Genomic DNA, 19,409 nt, shown 5'->3' with positions numbered 1-19,409 from the left:
TTTTATTCGACGTCCACATGGTACAAACTCATTTTAAAGCAGATTTTCAATATGGAGTTTGTTCACTCTGAAAGTGACTTAAGTATTCTGATAACAGTCAGGACGCATGCGTTTTTCTATTTAGAGTGTGTTGTTAATATACACCTCTGTACCACAAAGCAACAAAATTAAGGAGCTAATATTTACTGCAAAAAAAAACTGCTGCCTGTTTGATAGCTTTAATTGGCAGTGGCTTTCTGAAGATGGAGATTGATTGACATCAGTTTGTATGTTTGTATTTAGGTCACAGTTACAGCGTCTTTAAAAAACAACTAAGTCTGCCGTCACTGTGCAGACAAAACATCCTTAAGAAACCTGTAACCAAAATGTAATTACTGTTAGGTTAATTTAAATTAGACAGACAGAAAGGCAAAGTTTGCTAGTCTTCTACAAAACAGTAAAGTGGTATACAGTATACCACTATATGATGGGTGGGGTTTATTACTTTGCTTCTTTTGCAGCCTTATATATACTAACATCCCTTAACTTCTGTCACCAGAGCACCTGTAACGCTCAGTGCAGATGTTCACCTGTAAAATCTAATGTGATCCAACAGCTCAGCCGTAAATTCAACCTTTACAAATATATTATAAAAAGGGGCGATCTGCACCTTTTAATGATCACAAAGGGGTTTTTAGAAACGCACAGAAAGTTACCTTTGCACTTTACAGGGTATTAATTGTCACATATAAACAAAAATGACAAAGTATTGCCACTAAAAAAACACACTTACTATTACCAAACGAGACATAAGCAGAGTAAAGGTGTACTGTAAAAGAAAGGTCACATGTCCCGTGCCAACGCTGGCTGGTGTACAACGCTGCACTGCCTCTGCTATCTCAATGTTTTCTCTACAAACAGCAGATGAAAACATCTGCCATCGTATATGTCTCACATCACTACGAGCATATGACTGTGGGTGAATATTTTAAATTAATGTAATAAAAGTAGAATTAACTTAGTGTGCACAAATGTCTCAGCTCATGCTTCAGCTGTCTCAACAACTGAGAAGGGGGCAAAAGTTGCTGTGTTTCCCCCCCCACTTGCCCAGGCAACTTATTTTGATGATGGAGTCAAAGTGCAGCAGGAGTTCTGCAAGCAGCCGGTGCAAAGTGTCACGCAATGAGTGAACAAGTAGGAAGACATGACACATTCAGATTAGAGTCTTCAAATAGCCTCGGCTGCGTGTCTTTCTTTTGACTGTGGGAGGAAAGACAAACCAACACAAGGGGAAAACATGGAAACGCAACACAACAAGGTGTGAGGTGTTACACCGCTGGGCCGCCGTACTCAAACACTGCAGCAGCGTCATCCTGAGACCACACAGGTAGACTCCAGAATTGAACCGGCAACCGTTCAGATTACCACAAACCATAAAAGCAGCACTACCAGATTAGACAGATGAGAGGAAAATGAAGACATCCTCATTCCCACCTGCAGATTTTATGCTGAATAGAGAGGATTAGATGAATCTGGGAACAGGGTTTCTTCGTGTTTGACTAAGTAAGACTTTCCAAGTCAAACTGTACTTATTAAGTAGTTATTGATGTTTATATCACACTTTTGTCAGCACTTCCCAGTAGAATGTCACATTAATTCCTAATCATATATTTAATCATTAAGCCGCAACTGGACCTGGTCAAGCAGCAGAAAAAAAGATGGATGGATTGATGAATTAAAAAATATGAATTTTACATAAAGGTGAGCGATCTGGAACAATAGCATCATGGGACTTTTTGATAAATCAGATACAAATACACGTATATGTGATGATTTAAAACTGTTAAAGAGGTATAATCAGTGTATTTTGTGCAATATCATGTCATGCAGACACCCTGTGTGGAGGTCAACCTCCAGCCCAACACCATCCTGAAGCCATGATAGTCTTCACACTTTAGTCTGATTATAATGGGGGAGCCTATTCACCTTTAACAGGCTTTGATTCGTTTTGCATAATTCACATTTGATGCAAATATCCTTATGTGAGACCACTGTGATGTGGTTAGCTTCTGGCAGCCTTTGTCTGTAGCCCAGGGCTGTTACACCTGGCCAGGTGAAAAGTCTGCGGATGGACGTACAACACTTATCCCCTCCATGACTCACTGTGCCCCCGCACACACACCTGGCTCCTGCCGGTACGAATGTTTCGATGGGGGGCTAACAGGCTAACAACCTAGCTTACACCTCTTTGAGGTTTTGGCTAGCAGACGCAGGGGCTAACACACAGCTAGCTTCCCCGTTGTCAGCCATTGGGTTGCCACAAGTTGGGAGAGCTAGCTTAGCAAGGGGGGAGGAAAAAAAAAAGAAGTTCCCAGCGAGCAAAACGGCGACTTGGGATGAAAAACACAAAACACACACACCGCACACACCGACCGAGACTCGGAGACACTGTGTCCTATTTCACGTTAGCACCCGTGGCTACACAGCTAGCTTTCTCCGCTAGCTCTGTAATGTCACTGCATCGCTGTTGTAAATACATTATAACAGCCCTCTCCTTACACGTGTGGACAGCCTCTAAAACTCCTTCTCGGGGACATCTCCCCCCCGATAAAACCCTCCCCGGCGGACTGCTCACCTGCTCCGGACGCCGGACACACGCTCTCACCGGCGAGACATCCCCACGGTTAGCCCGAAAAACACTGGCGCTTTTTATTTCCAAGGACACAAAATCGCCATGACAGTTTAGAAAAATGCATAAAAAATTAGCAGGCAGGGGAGGGAGGGAGGGGAGAGGAGAGAGAGAGAGAGCGAGAGAGAGAGAGAGATGGGGAGGTGAGGGGAGGGAGGGGTGAGAGAGGAGGAGGGAGGAGGGAGGAAAAGAGGAGGAGGAGTGGAACTCAGTGCAATATCTATTTAATCCACATAAAGCTGGAGTTCATTCAGTCTGGATGCCGGAGTCCTGCACTGTTTTGTCACCACAGTCCAGTCTAGACACACACACACACACACACACACACACACACACACACACACACACACACACACACACACACACACACACACACACACACACACACACACACACACCTCTCTATCCTCTACACATCCACAAAGACAAGCCAGTGTCCAAAAGTTAAAGGGCGCTTCTTACCTAAAATGGCCACTGCAGCAGCCAAAACACAAACAAGCTTTTCTTTTTCTTTTTTTTTTTTTTGCTGTTTTTTTTTTTTTTTTTTTTTTCCTTTTTTTTTATTTGCTGGAAGTTTAGCGGCAGCGGCAGCGGCGGTGTGGCTGCTGCAGCCAGCCTAACCTTACCCCGTGGATCCAGTAGCAGCTCAGCATTTCACATTTTTCCATTGGCTGCAGCCTAGCGCAGCTGGCTCCGTGCATATTTCCATTGGCCCTGCAGCTGTCAAGCAAAGCGCAACGAGCGAGTCGACTCTCTCCCGGGTTAGTCTGAGAGCTATCGCGGCAGCCCCCGGGCAACACCATTGTGTATTGTGTGCATGTTTCCCCCCCCCACCCCTCCTTCCTGGTGATTCGCACTCGACGTGAGCCTCGCGCACATTGCCCGTTGTTTATTCTAGGTCGCTGGTGTTGTTTGTTCTGTTGTTGTCCTTACCGCAGACTTGCAGGGAAATCCTTCTCGTACCGGGGGGAAGCTTCCCACCGCACCGCCCGGCTGGCTCCTGCTGCTGTCATTGAAGGAAGGGAAGGAAAAAAAAAAAAAAAAAAAAAAAAAAACAAGAGGGGGAGCGTTCAGTTTTCAACCCCCCCGATGCAACACAACGAACGAGTTTACATTTCTCCTCCGCTGGCTGCATCCACCAATCATGTCGCTTTTTACTCCTCCATCATTACCGGGTTTGAAGGGCGGAAGAAAAGGAATAAGACATTCCACGTCTTTTGCAGATCAGGTTGCGTTTCCCGGATGTTCCGTTTGTTTTTCCGGACTTAAAAATATCTGTTTGTGAGCTGCGGTGTTCGTCTGATGTGGGTCGAAGTGTTCCCGTCTGTTTTTTTAAGAGACTTTAGGACTTTAACTTTCCTTCTGCTTTCGCTTCACCTGAAGTCTTTAACCCGCCTGTCTCTGTCTCCTCAGTTAAACCTGTTAAAGGCACAGTCTGCTCAAGACACAAAATAACACCTCACTTTTATACTTTATACATCAGGGATCTTTGACAAATTATAAAACTGGAGACAATATATTACTAGTTACATTTACTCAGTATCAAAACGCTCAAACTGAAACCTCCAAAACAAATCACATGAATAAGATCAAATATCAACATCCAAAACGCACATTTTGTCCCGAAAACTATGGAGTCACAGGAGTGCCATAAAAGAGAACGAATCTGTAAAAGTATAAGAAAATAAATGTGGAAATATTAACAGGAATGAATAAAAGAATAAATAAGTAAATTAAATAATATGGAAATAAAAAGAAAAATAAATAAAACAATTTAAAAAAAAAAAATGCTTTTACCGTGTTGTTTTTGCTTTTACTGTATGGCACCATGACTCACACATCACATCAGCCTTTGGGTGAGCTACCCTACCCTAATATACCCTTTAATATACTCTATAATACCGTAATATACCTGATGTATGTTTTATACACACTTATACACACACACACAGGTTAATAATAGGTCATAACAACTCATCGCACAGTCTAAATCAGTTGATGGGGTTTTAGTCAGTTGCATGTACACACTCAGTTCTGAAGCAGCACCATTCTGGAACTCACCTCGTAACTGGCTTGAAAAGTCAAAAAGGAAATTAACACCCACTGTTTAGCTGACTCCAGTAGCTTTAACGTTTCACTCGCTGCAGTGATGTATAAGTGTACTCCAGGGGGTGTCAGTACACTGTAACATCACCGGTGGGTGTGGTTACAGGTGCAACAGAGCGCACCGCTGACCACACCCAAATAATCTCATGATAACCTCACAGTGTGTGTCGCCTGTGGACAAATAAATGTGATGGATGCATTTCCCTCCTCATAAAACATTTGCTTGCATATCAGCAGATCCACGTGTATTACAACTGAGCAAACTTTACGTGATGATGAAGACCATGTAATATAGTTAAAAGCTACAGAAAAGACTGGTTAGGAGACACTTAGTTGGGACGGAGTGCATCTACTGAGTTTTCCTCCTGGCTTGACCACACCCATCTTAAACTTGGTCAAAAAATGCTTAAAAGATATATTTTGACACATTTTTACTAAATTATGTGCACTAAGAAATATTAAATAGGTAAAAACACCCAAAAAAATGTGACAATTTTATGTTGACAACATATTTTTTTAATGTTATTGAACAAGAAAGTGACTACTTGTCATGTTGACATAAAAAACATTAAGTACATATTTTAACACCTATTTTTGAAGTTCATTCAACTATAAGAATATACGATAAATGCAAAAAGTATGTGTTGTTAATTGGACTTGAACCAATTAGGTTGTATCAGCTTTATAAATTTAAGTAAAATTAGGTTAAAAAAGAAATCAGAAATCGTTGACTTAACATAAAAAAATCATGTCAGCCTCATGTAAAGTAAACATCAAGCGTTGAACATTTGTGCAGACCTAACAGTGTATTGGGGTTTACAGTGTACCATCACTACACAGAGCACGAGGTGAAAATAATTAATAGACCAAGTGCCTCTAATACATTGTCATGTAGCCTGAAGTCACATAAACTGGAGCTCTGACCTGTATTTCTGAATGAGCGATGAGTTTTTTTTTTTTTTACACATGTTGAAACTCATCATTAACAAGTCCTGAGCCGCCTCGACCCACCTCCTCTCAGCTGGTGTCTGAGAGGACGATCCTGCTCCAGCACGCTGCGCACGGTTCACCTCACACAATCTTTGGAGTGCTGAGGTCTGACTTTTTCAAGCAGATGTCTCTCGCTGCAGTTTGAAGTTTGCTGAGATGCAAAGTTGCCGTATTTGCGGTAACTCTGACGTAACATGAGACCCGACCTGTAAGATTCACTTAAAGAGATTCAAGGTTAAGATAACTATTACAGATCTGAGCAAACTGTTCCAGAGAGTATTGTTGACCTCGCCACGACCTCTAAGTGTTACAGTGAGGTTGGCACTGTTGCAGGTCAGCCGCTCCTTGTATGGAAGAAAAATCTCACGGTGGTGAACTCGCTCCACCTCGGAGAAAAACGGACTGAAATCTTTTTCTGCATCATCAGTGTCCGTGGCTAAATCAGACATACACATCATCCACCAGGCAGCACTTAGCTTAATAAACTCTGCCTCGTAAAATTGATTCACGCCGTTTGCTGCCGCCCCAACAAACACACTTGCGTTGTCTGTGATGGTGGAGGAACAGGAATGAAAGTTGAAATGCTGTTGAAATACACCAGCTCGAGCGATTTCAACACCAAAACATGGCCTGGCTTGCAAACTTTCTGTGGCTTCCCCTGCACATTTTACCTTCTGTTTATACTTATTTATTTCTATTCCCTGTTGTATTGCATGTTTTTCTTCTGTCCAAGTAAAGAAGCAGCGAGAGAAATAATCTGAATGTTTTTTTTCTTTCGACTTTTATAAACCCTTCACCTCACATGTTTTCCCAGCAGCCTTTGCTCAACAACAGCTGAACAACAGTTACAACATACAACAACATATACAGTATATTGTATATACAATACATAAAGAAATACACCAATGCACAATCAATCAATCCATCAATAAAACCTTGTGTAGCACTTTTCATACAGTTCAAAGAGCTTCACAGACGACTGATGAGCTAAAAACAAAAGGACAAATCAAGTAAGAAAACTAACAATGAAATACGATAAAAAAGATTTTAAAAGTTATAATAACATTGGCAAAAAAATAAGAATATTAATCAGAAAATAACATAAAATAGAGTAAAATACAATAATAAAAAATTACAATAAAATAAGTGAATAATTAAAAGCCAGGCTGAAGAGGTGTGTCTTGAGTTGAGCAGTGTAAGAAGTATTCAGGACACCCTGAAGAACAGAAACTGGTATAAAAGATGGATGGACTTTTCTTTATTTTGGTGTAGTTGTTTATATTGATATGAATGTTGTTTACATGGCAAGTTAATGTGAAATTAATCAGCGGGATTAATTGTGGCAGATATGTGATGGTCACCCCTGACAACTTGAAAGAAATATATATAGATATATAGATATATATACATGAAAGTGTGATGAGACTTAGGTAAGAGAAGAGAGAATAGCACGTGCTGCAGTTAAAGACAAACAGTAACCGGAGGTTATTAAGCACATTTTATTAATCCCAAATCTTAAATACATAGAGAGGAAACACAACGTACAGGAGAGAGAAGACTCAAAGTTAATGACATGCAGCAGTGTGATATAAATGCATGGGGAGAGAGAGGGGAGAGGAGAGAGGGGTGCATCATGGGAGTTCCCCCAGCAGCCTAAGCTAAGCTAAGCTTATCAAAGAGGAAAGTTTTGAGTCTAATCTTAAATGTAGAGAGGGAGTCTGACTCCTGGACCCTGGTTCCTCAGGAGAGGAGCCTGATGGCTGAAGACTCTGGGAACCACGAACAGACCTGTGTTCAGAGAGCACAGCGTTGTTCTGTTCGGATAAGAGGGCGGGAGCTACGACGGAGCTTTATCATTAAGGGCTTTGTATGTAAGGAAAAGGATTTTTACAGGGAGCCAGTGAAGCTAACACGCGAGAGAGATATGATCTCTTCTCCTAGTTCCCGTCCATACTCTGCTGCAACATTTTGAATGAGCTGGAGGCTTTTCACTGAGTTAATGGGACAGACTGATAATGAAGTATTACAGTAGGGGTCATGGTTTGTATCTTCCAGTGAAATGTAGAGCTACACGACTACAAATCAACCCATACAGATATATGACATATATGTTCCTATATCAAGAGTGATGTTGCCATATGTCCCCTAAAGAGGATATATTATTATCACATGCATATAGGAAGCTTTATAACATATGAAATATACACAGTAAAATGTGAATATGTGCATATAATAAAAACATCTATGATGAAGTTTTATATGGTACAACCTTACAATACACATTTAATTCATATATGCAAATTTTTCTCATTAGTTTTTACATGTATATTTTTATTTTATATGTACATGCAGTATATTTCATACATAGAAATTCAACATATGTACATATATTACATTTGCATATGGGAAGTAAACCAATCAAACAACCTACAAGTGATTTAAACAAGCTGATTGGTCTGATCACAGGTTATATGGGTATGTAAAAACTTACAGAACAGAAACATCAAACTGAATTTATTCATTTTAGTTTTCCATTATTACCCATCAGCCTCTTAGAAATATCACACATCTCCAGCATACACGTCATTTATTCTCAGCAACAAAAACTTTCCGTTTCTAAAGGCTCATTTTTAAAAATCCCCCTTTTACAATATGTTGCCATGATTTAGTTTAAATGCACTTTAATCAAAACTCTGCTCTCTTTAAGAAGCCCTACATAAACACCATTACCCCTGATTGTTATTGTTGCATTAATAAAATAAAGCTGAGATTTTCAAAGACTTGTATTTGCCTTGTGAGGCCCACAGGCCGCTCGCACTAAGATCTGTGTTTAGAAGCTTCTGGAGATCTGAGAGGCCTCGTTAGATCTCGTTATACCGACATTTGAAAGAATAATATAATCAGACGATCTGAGCCGGAGTAATGATAGAAATGAGTTTCACTCTTTAATGAAACAAAGATGCACTGATTCTCACACCAGGGTTATTTTCTTTTTTGATGTTTTATGATCACGTCGCATGATGAGTGTAATTTTTATGTGTGTGAAAATACAGAGTAAATGACTCTGATATTATATTATCAGGTTTTACTCACAACTTTAAACCAGGCATGAAAGAAGAGAAGCCGATAACACAAAATCAAACAGCAAAACAAATAATAAACAAATAAGATATGCCATACAAAAGCACAGCAGTATTGTATGACTCATTATTACCATGCTCTGGTCCAGAGGAAGTTCTGTGTTTTACATTCCTTGCAAACGCAGCACGAGTTTGTTTGCGACAAATGAGAAAGAAAGAAGAGAGTTCGGCCGGCAGGAACTTAGAGCTCAGAATAGAAGAGAAAATAAAATAAAAACCTACACAGCAGCTGACAATCCTCTTCTTATAGTCCGTACTGTCAGTGTGCTCTTGAGCAAGACACATACTGCCCACTTGTCCAGATCTAGCTGTAATCTGTCTTATTGCATGTACTGTAAGTGTAGAGCAAGTTAGTGCTGGAAAGATAATATGTGTTCATCAGAGCATCCTGTAATATGCATTTGGAAAATCTGTGTTTGGGTAATTGAGTGAAAAATTCCACAAAAAACAAAAAGATCACTTACATACGGCAACTGATTTAAATGCTTTTTACTTCTAGTGTTTAAAAAGCATCATACGCCTCCACACGAGATTTATAATCTTCTGAGTATAAAGTATGTTTCCAAAGAAAGTTAATTGTTATCATTTAAATTTATGTTGTTAAAGCTCCATACTTCCTTCTTCTTCTGTGTTTTATTTGAAGTGTTGATCCATAAGAAGATATAAACACCATCTCAGTGTAGTTTTACATCTCCTCTCTCAGGCTTCTCTCTGCAGCTCTAGTAACAACAGATTTTTGAGTGATCCAATAAAAATATAGCAGATTTCAACAAAACACTCAGAGAAACCAAATCCTGTAATGTTTGGATGGTGGGTCCAGGTGGGCGGGGCTTGGTGACTGCTTTGTTGTGACATCACAAAGTTCCAGAAGTCCTGACGGCTGGTTTTAAGGCTCAGTTTCTGAATACAGGCTGTGTGCATTTCTCTGTGGACTGAGGCTTTGATACTTTCACAGTATTAATATAGAAGCTAGAGCTGATCTATAATCACACTACACATGGACAGAGACCTTTACACTGGATGGCAGCTTTAAAAGCATTGAGTGGTTAATAATCTGCAACAAGGTGAGAGGTATTCATAAAATTTTATCATTGAAAATGATGTAATGTAAAGGTAAGCTGCTACTGAGGGCCATGTTTCCAATTATTTTAATTTTTTTTAATCCTGTTATCTAAAGATCACGAGTTAATTTCCTCAGTATCTTGGGAGAACAGGTGATCAGAGCAGCAGAGGGACACTTCAGGTCTGTAGGTAATTATCAGGTCTGTCAGTTACATGAGAACCAGTTTCCAGTAACATCTAAAGGAGGATGAAGGGGGAGGATTAATCTGAGCATCACCAAACTCCAGCTCTAAGGACATCAGCAGATCCCTAACCCAGTAGCTGAATGGTGGAGCAGGTGACGTCCAATCTAGAAGAAGCGAGGAGGGTAGCCAGGGTCACGACCCCTCTCAGGACACCTGTGAGGGGAGGAGAAAGGGAAATAGTGATGGCATATATAGGCCTCTATTTATCCTGGCTTATTTTGGCCTTACAGCCGATTCTGAGCTGCATCAAATGAAGTCTGGCGTTGAAGGAAGATGAAAATATCCTGTCCAGTGTGTAATCGTCTAGCCCTGCACTCCAGGCTCCTTTCAGTCGTGTCATTGATGGACCCGGGACCACAGAGAGACGGACATAAATCTTTGATATCACACCTCCTGACATCTTGGCCCAGTTCAGGGGATCATCTGTTATGGCGGGGGGGGGGGGGGGGGGGTTTAAGAGGGAAGCTGGGAGGTCGGGATCAAATAAAAATGTCTGACTTGAAGGAATTAGAAGTGACGTTTCGCTGGGTGCTGATATTTAATCTGGAGACGAGCGAAGGAGGAGAAGAGGCTGTCAACATGAAGCAGAGAGAGAGAGAGTGGTAATGGTTATCTTCCTGAGATAGCTAGTTATTATATGCAAGTAAGTTATTAAAAGTAATTATCTATTCTTCTACAAACTGCATATTTTTAAAGCTCCATCCAGTGTAAAGGTCTGTGTCCATGTGTAGTGTGATTATAGATCAGGTCTAGCTTCTATATTAATACTGTGAAAGTATCAAAGCCTCAGTCCACAGAGAAATGCACACAGCCTGTATTCAGAAACTGAGCCTTAAAACCAGCCGTCAGGACTTCTGGAACTTTGTGATGTCACAACAAAGCAGTCACCAAGCCCCGCCCACCCGGACCCACCATTCAGATCTTTACAGGATTTGGTTTCTCTGAGTGTTTTTACCTGAAATCTGCTTTATTTTTATTGGATCACTCAGAAAACAGTCAGCCAATCAGAAGAGAGGCTCAGAGCCTCCTCTCTTCTGATTGGCTCACCGACCTGTTGTTACTAGAGCTCCAGAGAGAAGCCTGAGAGAGGAGATGTGAAACTACACTGAGATGGTTTTTATATCTTTTGATGGATCAACACTTCAAATAAAACACAGAAGAAGAAGAAAATATGGAGCTTTAAATTTTGTGTGAATCAACATGGCTGTAGACAGCTAAATACTAATTACCTTGGCATGGTTGACCTGCTTGTTCCCTTTACTATTTTATTAATATCTTTGCATTTTTCCCCCACAGTTAAAGCACAGTGTTATCAGTGTAACTCAGCACTTCCTGTTTTCAATATCTTGCGATTCAGTAGAAAACACACTTCTCTTTTCTTTGTGCAGTTAAATACTAGAGCGCTTTATTTTGGTGAATTTGTTCCTAGTGTAATGTTATAGATTTTAGTACGTAATCACTAATTAATAATGTCAATAGCCGGTAATATTTTTGTTCTTTATCTTATTTCAGTTTAGTTTATGGTAAAGATTGTAAATTCAAATTCTTCTTTTGCATTTATCAACAGGAAGTGGTGAATGACATTGATATAGGCTGAACTCACTGTGGCGCAACAAGCTGATGGTACCGCACCAACACAAACACATCGCATCTCTGAGCAGAGGGTGCAGCAGCGGAGACCTTTGGCAATGATGTTAAAAACTACACCATGAGATAATGGACAACTACTGTCAACAACTTCCTCTCACACACACATAAACACAGAACCCACAACAAAGAACACGACCAAAGTCAACCCCGTATATAGAAAGAATCTGATGATTTCCATTTGCTGAGTGATTTTGTCGACTGATTCAATGACAGTTGGAAAAACGGATTTGGAAAAACTGAGTCACGATCTTGCGTGGGTCTCGCAGGAAGACGGATGGACACGGTATGGATCACAGGAAACTGCTGCCTGATGAAAGTGCGTCTGTAGAAGCGTCTAACCACAGCTGATTAAACGCACATTAACTCTAATGTCAAACTAACAACCACAAAAAACAGACCAGAAATCTGTATGTGTCCAAGTTAAAAATTAAAGATGAGGTTTTTTGCTATGCATGGTAAGTTCACTTTAAATCACAGCACGCTAAACGCTGCAAGGTGCAGTCACAGTGCAGCAAATGTTTCTGGCAGATGAGCATCCATGCATACATAATTAGTGCTCCAGCCATTGTAGATGTTTACCTGACTCTGTCTATCCTGCATTTTCTAAATGATGTCTCTTCCGGGGGTTGCGGGGATGAGAGCAGCGCTGCGTCACGCATGTAAAAACTCGGATTTCTTCCACGGCTGAATGTGGATGTGAATATCAACACACTGCCTTTATGCCTTTCCTGCTGAATTTGATAATAGCAAAAGAAGAAGGCACACCCTCAAACTATCCCCCGCTCACACTGACAGAACCACTGCAGCCCATCATTTATTAAAGGTTTCGGGCAGAGCTGAACATGCATATTGTCATTTAAAGCTCCGATCTATTAAAATACGACTTGTTTGCAACATCGTTTCGGTGAGGAAGCACAAAATCTGAATTTTACAGATGTAGTTTGGAGTTAAATCCCAGACATGGACTGAACTATCCATATACTGCAAGAGAGAAAACATGAAAGTACATTGATATTAGTTGTTGCCCTTTAGTTATTAATCTACCCTCAATCTGATTAACCCTTCTAGTCAAACGCAAATGAAGCTTATAATCATCAGAACCTGGACCGTCATCAGCTTCTGCTTTTTCATACAAGGCATCAAAGTCGTGTTGCAAACTTCTGAGAGACTGAGGGTTTTTCCTGGACTCAAAGAAACCATGACTGAATTTCTACAGACTCATCAGCACTAAATTATTTGGGAAGATGATCTTCCCAGAAACGATCAGGCCCCAAATCAGTCTGATTAGTGTGCAGCAGGCGTTCAGGCAGTAAAGAACTACCACTAAGAAAACTACAGTCTAAGCAAAGAACCACATTAATATAGATCCATCTGGTAATACATCTTTTCAGTTTTGTTTTGGTTTCATTTGTTTTTCCTATCACAAACAAACATGCTTTTAGAAAACACCTGCTGGTAAAACTTTACTTTAACGTGCTGCAACAAAACTTCCATCAAGAGAAACAAGCTGCAAATTGAGAAACGATGCAAATTTAAAAACACATATGAAAATTCCAAAACAAATCCAACAACAGAAACGTGCTGCAGGAAGACAAAACAGAAACATGAACAACAAACACGCTGCAAATACAGACACGACGCAACAACAAACGCAACAGAAAAAAATTACAAACTGCATTTTCAGACATCACAACGGAAGAGCTCCAGGCCTCTAGGGGGAGCTCTAAGTGGAACACCTTGAGCATTAGCTTGAGCTTTGACCCAAGAGGCCAGACCTACAGCCGGACCTTTGACCTTTGACCTTGGACCAAACGAGAGAGTAAAAGGTAGGAAAGAAGAGGCGACATGAGAAGGTTTGTGTTCTTTTTTTACATTTATAAAAGAGCAATATTATGAAAGAGCAACAGATAATGTAGCAAACGTTAGCATTAGCTCATATACAGTCTATGGGTATTCCGCCCCCCCTAGAGGCCTGGAGCTCTTCCGTTGTGATGTCTGAAAATGCAGCATTTTTTTCTGTTGCGTTTGTTTTTTGTTGTTGCATCGCTTCTGTATTTGCAGCGTGTTTGCTTTTTCATGTTTTTGTTTTGTTTACATTCTTTTGTTTGTTTTTGTATTTTGTGTTTTTGAATCTGCATTGTTTCTCAATTTGCAGCTTGTTACTCCTGATGAAAGTGTTTTGGGGCCGTGGCAGCGCGTTTGCCCCACTGTATTTTAATCCCATTTATTTTAGCACTAACAAGCAGAACATTAACAATTAAAGATGTTTGAGTTGTTGTATAATGTGTTCAATAACTCTATCCTGCTAATAATTAATAAATACAGGAAGTGGGAGTGAAAACAGTGGTTTCACAGTTTTGAACGGACATTACATAAAAGTTTTTGAGAACGTGAATATGATGATTTTCTCCGTTATCAGTGATTCTTTCTGTTATAAACTGTGTTTCCTGTCATAAAAACCATTATGTTTTTGTCTTGTTTTCATCTGACAACATAATTACAGAAGTGTCAATCAGAAAAACCTGAAGTGAGCGTTCGACTTTACTGGAACAAATTATCACAGAGGATAAGAAACATACATTTGACCGAGCAGAGCCTCCATATCTGTATCTGTCTCTTTCATTTGGATATTCACATATAAAACAAGAAATTCAGCCATTTTTTATTTCTTATGTTTATCCTTTTCATACTTTCATACATCACTTATTCTAAAATACTTGATATTACTTGATATTATTGTTTAATTTCTCCCATTTTGTGAATCAAAGACCCAAACTATTAACTCTTATTTAAAATGAAAGGACAAATGAACGAGGTAAGAGCAGCTGTTTGTGGAGAGTTCGTCTGGTCGCGTCTGTGTGTTGGAAATGAAGCTGTGAGCTGTGTTTCTGAACACAAAGCCCATCAGCGAGCGCCACGCAGTTTGGCTGAGGAAGAGTTAAATTATTCTGCATCTGTTCCATGCACCCCTGCAATCCCCACAGATCCTGCCTGCCTTCTCCTCCCGCTTTTCCTCCCTCTCCTCCCCCCTTCCTTCCTCCCCTCGCTTGGCCCCGAGCCCGGAGAGAGCTGCAAGGAGGAACAGATTTTTTTTTTTTTCAGTCTCCCGCTCCCTAAAAGAAAAAAAAAAAAAAAGCTCAGATCTTGCGTCTCCCCAGTTTTTGTTACCCAGATGTAAAATGTTGATTTCCATTTTGTAATTTCCATCTTCTCTGGTATCGGAGTCGCAGCGACCTCCATCATAAAGTACAATGTGAACTCATTTCTGCATCTTTGTGTGTGTGTGGTGTGTGTAGCTCGTGAACTCATTGGCCTCCCGTCCCACATGGCTGCAGAGTATCACATGCAAACACAAACCACACACACGCACACAGACACGCACACGCACACGCACACGCACGCACACACACACACACACACAGAGGCATCATCTGCTCCTGAGTCTGAGTTTCTCTGTTCTGCTGCTGCAGGTAAACAACCTCAGCATTTTCACTTTCTGGTAACTGATGGACCCAGAGAGACGAAATTGAACATTATGAAAAAAAAAAGGTGAAATTAAACACTTTTTTGAAAAAATAAATCAATTAATGAGATCAAATAAACAGACTAAATTAAGATGTGCTGGATGGATAAATAAACATAAATTTCCTCATTGGTTTAAATGTAAAAATAGAAACACCTGTCGAACAGCATCACAAACTACATCCACCACAATGATCACACAGTTGAATCCACATCAATGATACTAGAAACTGACTGTATATTTAAGTTGAATAACAAAACAAATGTTCTACAAAGAAATCAAGAACTCTCCCTGTCCCGTCTCATCCAGTGCAGTGGCGCCGGCAGCTGTCATCCTGTACGCTCTGTGCATACATGTTTTTAAATGATTTTGTTTGTTTTCTTCTTCTTCTTCTTCTATCTTATCTTGAAAATAAAATTGTGACAAAATGAGATCCTGTCCAATTTTTTGGCTGCATCCACTCACCAACGTTATGAGTCTAGATTCAAAAGGAGGGCAGGAGATAAAAGAGGACAATGTTGACACTGCAGATGAGGAGAACTGATGAAGATCCATCAACCTCTGAGGCTGAAACATCAACACTGAAGAACCAGAAGCTGCAGTTCCTCTAACGACCACTAGAGTCTGGCTCCAACAGTGAGTCAGTCCCCATAGACTCCCATGTTAAAATGTCCAACTTTACAGCAGAAATAAACATGTTTACAGCCTGGTACAAAAACTGTTTTGGTCTGTAGAGCTAATTTCCTCCTTCATGACACCTGTTTATATAACTCACCTGTTTGCATTTTATTAAGGACTACAGTTATGGAGGATTGAGGGCGTGGCCTCTTTGAGTGACAGGTGGGTGAGCGTATGCTTGCTACAAACCAGCATTCACCAAAGTTTCAGTCCACACAGGCTCCTCCTCTTTGACCATTTTTGGATTAGCTGGGAGTTAGGGGCGGAATCAGGCACTGCCAAGATGGCGACGGTGGAGCAGCTCACTTCAAAACTGCTCTTCAGAAACCTGTGGCTGACGTCACAGAGGCTACATCCATCTTTATTTACAGTCTATGTGTTGGAGTTGATGCGGAGGCCATTCTATAAGAGTTTGATGTAACGTTCAGACGCAGAATGAACTTCAGATGTGTAGGAATACTATTTCATTTAATTGTCTCATGGTTTTTTGATTGTTTATTGTAGAAGCTTGGTCTCTACTAGTTAGTTAGGCAACTGAAGAGATCATTAGCAAATTATATTATGCGCACTGACTTTATTAAGTAGACAATGACAGGAAACCATGAATTACAGCAAAAGCATGATATTTTGTTACACTACACATTACCTGTTATAGACAAAAAACTATATCGATAATAGTATAATAAAAAGCAAGCAAAAATAAAAATATAACACCAAAAAATAAACAATAATACACAACAGAAGGGTGTCCTAAATTTATGCAACAACAAAAAAAATTACCCTCCATCTTTCAGTGTTTTATTGAGGCTATTCTATGATCACTCAAAGAGAATCTGTGATTAAATCATAATCCATTATCTCTGTCAGAACTATTTATTTACTCACTCATTCTGTCGTTACCTCCGAAACAATTTCCAGCAGAGCGCTTAGAAATAAAACACAGAAAATTGATTTCTTTTAAAAAACACCCCATAAAAATCTATAAGTAAACTTACCAACAAAGCAAAATGTTAATGAGCAATATTTTAAGTTTATTTCATATAGAAAGGTTGAAATTTAAAAAGAAACTTTGATTTTTTTTTTTTTTGTGAGAAAAGTCAATTTAGGTGCTGGCTCATTTTACCATAACCATCCAGCTAAAATGGGGCGGGCACACACACACACACACACACACACACTCTCTTATACAGCAGTTACACAGAAATTGGGGTTGTAAAACAGATTCATCTGTCTAGATATGCATCCATGCAAAATCATTTTGAAAATGCATCATCTGTTTTTTTTAGACAGGAACGCAAGACAAGACCGACTAGATGAGATGTTAAGACCGAGCTACAGAAATGTTCACGATTCTTGGTGTTTTGGGGTTTTTTTTGTCAATGACATCACATCACATTTTCATGGACACGATAACTCAGTAACACCTTGACGGAACTTTTAAATAATTGACCAAAGAGTGGCCAATTTTAGTTGAATCCACCTGACCCTTTGACATCATTGGTTTCCAGCCTGCTGTTTAGTTACTTTTAAAAACGTGCTGGTGCATGTTATTCTATACAAGAAGATTAGTGAAGATTATAACATGTTCTGTTTTACAGTGGGACTAACAATACAGTATCTGATCTAACAAAGTCATCTGACTACATTATTTCGGTTTCCTGCATTGTGTCTTTGTAGCTTGTACAAAAACATAATCAATGATATTTCACACTGACTTGTCGGACTCTTCCTCTTCTTTCCTGGGTCGAGTCACCCACCTAAGTTTGACGTCAATCCCTGAAGCCTTGAACTTGTCACACATCTGAGAGGGAATAGAGGAAACATTAGAAGCTTCATAAAAGCTTACAACTAATCAACTGCAGAGTCGACAGTCTGCTTCCTGTTTACACCGGCTCGCACATGCTCACCGTGATCGCTCATGTATGTGTGTTTTTAGGTGTGATAGTCTGGAGATCGCCATTTTAAAATGGAAATGTAGTTGTGTGGACGTAGCCTGAGCCCCGAAGCCTACGGTCTGATACTGTGAACTGATCAGATGAACAGACAGAAGTTCTGATACCTGAGATTTAGTTGTGTAGAGGGAGGAGGGAGTTTTACCTGCTGGAGAATCTGGTCATTAACAGCAGGATCTGAAAGGGCAGCAACAGTCTGAATCTTCATCTTCACCATGGTCATCTTCACCCTCAGGTCTGTACAGTCCAACAAACATATATCCACAAATCAAGGACGGAAATATTATTGTGTTGTGAAAAATCAAAGGAAGATTGAGATTCATGTTTTTTTTTCACCTTTACGGCACCAGAAGGAAAATTTAGAGTTACAGTCGCGATCAACCCAACCGTGGCCTGGACTTTCAGCAGCACAGTGCTTGCCACCACCATTGTTATTTGGATGTCCATGTTTCCAGTTTCTGAAGTAGCTGCTTCTCTTGTCGGACCACCTCCATGGTTCTCGGTACAAGCCAATCCAAGCCTGTCCTGATATCTTTGACCTCACTTCTTCGTTTTCCCGAGCATTCTCAATCGTAGCCAGGCCTGTATAGTGTGTTCTGCAATAAATCTGGGCATCCATCCAAGTCACTTTATTGGTAATAAAAGTATACGTTCTGTGGCCTGGAGGATTTGTATCTACAATAGAGGAAAATAACTTACTTTTAGAAAGAATTTGTAACACTAAGTCCACTGTTGTCACAGTATTAAACTGCAGAAATAACCAATAACATAATAGTAATTTTCTTACCGTTGAAGCAAACAAACTGTTTTTTAATCCAACAGCGATCGTCTAACCATTTTCCATTAAAAATATAAACACATTTCTCCCGTGCGTAAGTAAAAGTTGGCTCATTGTAGGCCCAGTTTTGGTAATCAGTTTCTGACGTTGTACCAGTTGCTGACCATCTCCAGGAGTTTGAATCGTTGCCCATAACTCCCTTCCAGGATTTCGGGTCATCAGTCAGTCCAATCCACGACCACAAGGTGCCCAAACCCGGTCTGTTTAACCTGGTTAAGTCATCAGCACTCTCAATGGTCACCAGATCAGTGTAATTCTCTCTACAGTAACGCTGAGCTTCGTTCCAGTTCATTGACAGGTTGACATAGTGGAACTCATACAGGCGCGTGTCAGAGCAGGTAGTGACGCCAAATCCTAAGGGTTGATGATAAAGGGCATATTTAGATGTAAACTGTAATAATCATGATTGGAACAGTTGATCTGAATATTGTAAGCATATACAGTATAGTGTAATATGTTCTTATGTAATGTATGTAGGCTACATTTACAGTATACATACTGAATACTTTAGACAGTGTACATATATATATATATATAATTAAATACATACATACATA

The 19,409-nt window shown here is 40.0% G+C and overlaps 1 protein-coding gene across 1 annotated transcript in view; it reads right to left on the bottom strand.

Annotated features, from left to right (window-relative positions):
* Nucleotides 1-17,767: 17,767 nt before the first annotated feature.
* LOC111231560 (macrophage mannose receptor 1-like) overlaps nucleotides 17,768-19,409 on the bottom strand; it is an 8,841-nt gene continuing 7,199 nt past the window's right edge. The window contains exons 7-10 of the mRNA XM_022758706.1: nucleotides 18,946-19,206; nucleotides 18,351-18,689; nucleotides 18,160-18,251; nucleotides 17,768-17,863 (exon numbers count right to left, since the gene is read on the bottom strand). Of these exons, the coding sequence (XP_022614427.1) occupies nucleotides 17,768-17,863; nucleotides 18,160-18,251; nucleotides 18,351-18,689; nucleotides 18,946-19,206 (788 nt within the window). The remainder of the gene's footprint in view (nucleotides 17,864-18,159; nucleotides 18,252-18,350; nucleotides 18,690-18,945; nucleotides 19,207-19,409) is intronic.

Source organism: Seriola dumerili, unplaced genomic scaffold (assembly GCF_002260705.1).
Source record: "Seriola dumerili isolate Sdu_G_001 unplaced genomic scaffold, Sdu_1.0 BDQW01000306.1, whole genome shotgun sequence".
Classification (NCBI taxonomy): domain Eukaryota; kingdom Metazoa; phylum Chordata; class Actinopteri; order Carangiformes; family Carangidae; genus Seriola; species Seriola dumerili.
The sequence above is the reverse complement of the archived record's forward strand: the minus strand, read 5'-3'. Positions and strand labels throughout refer to the sequence as shown.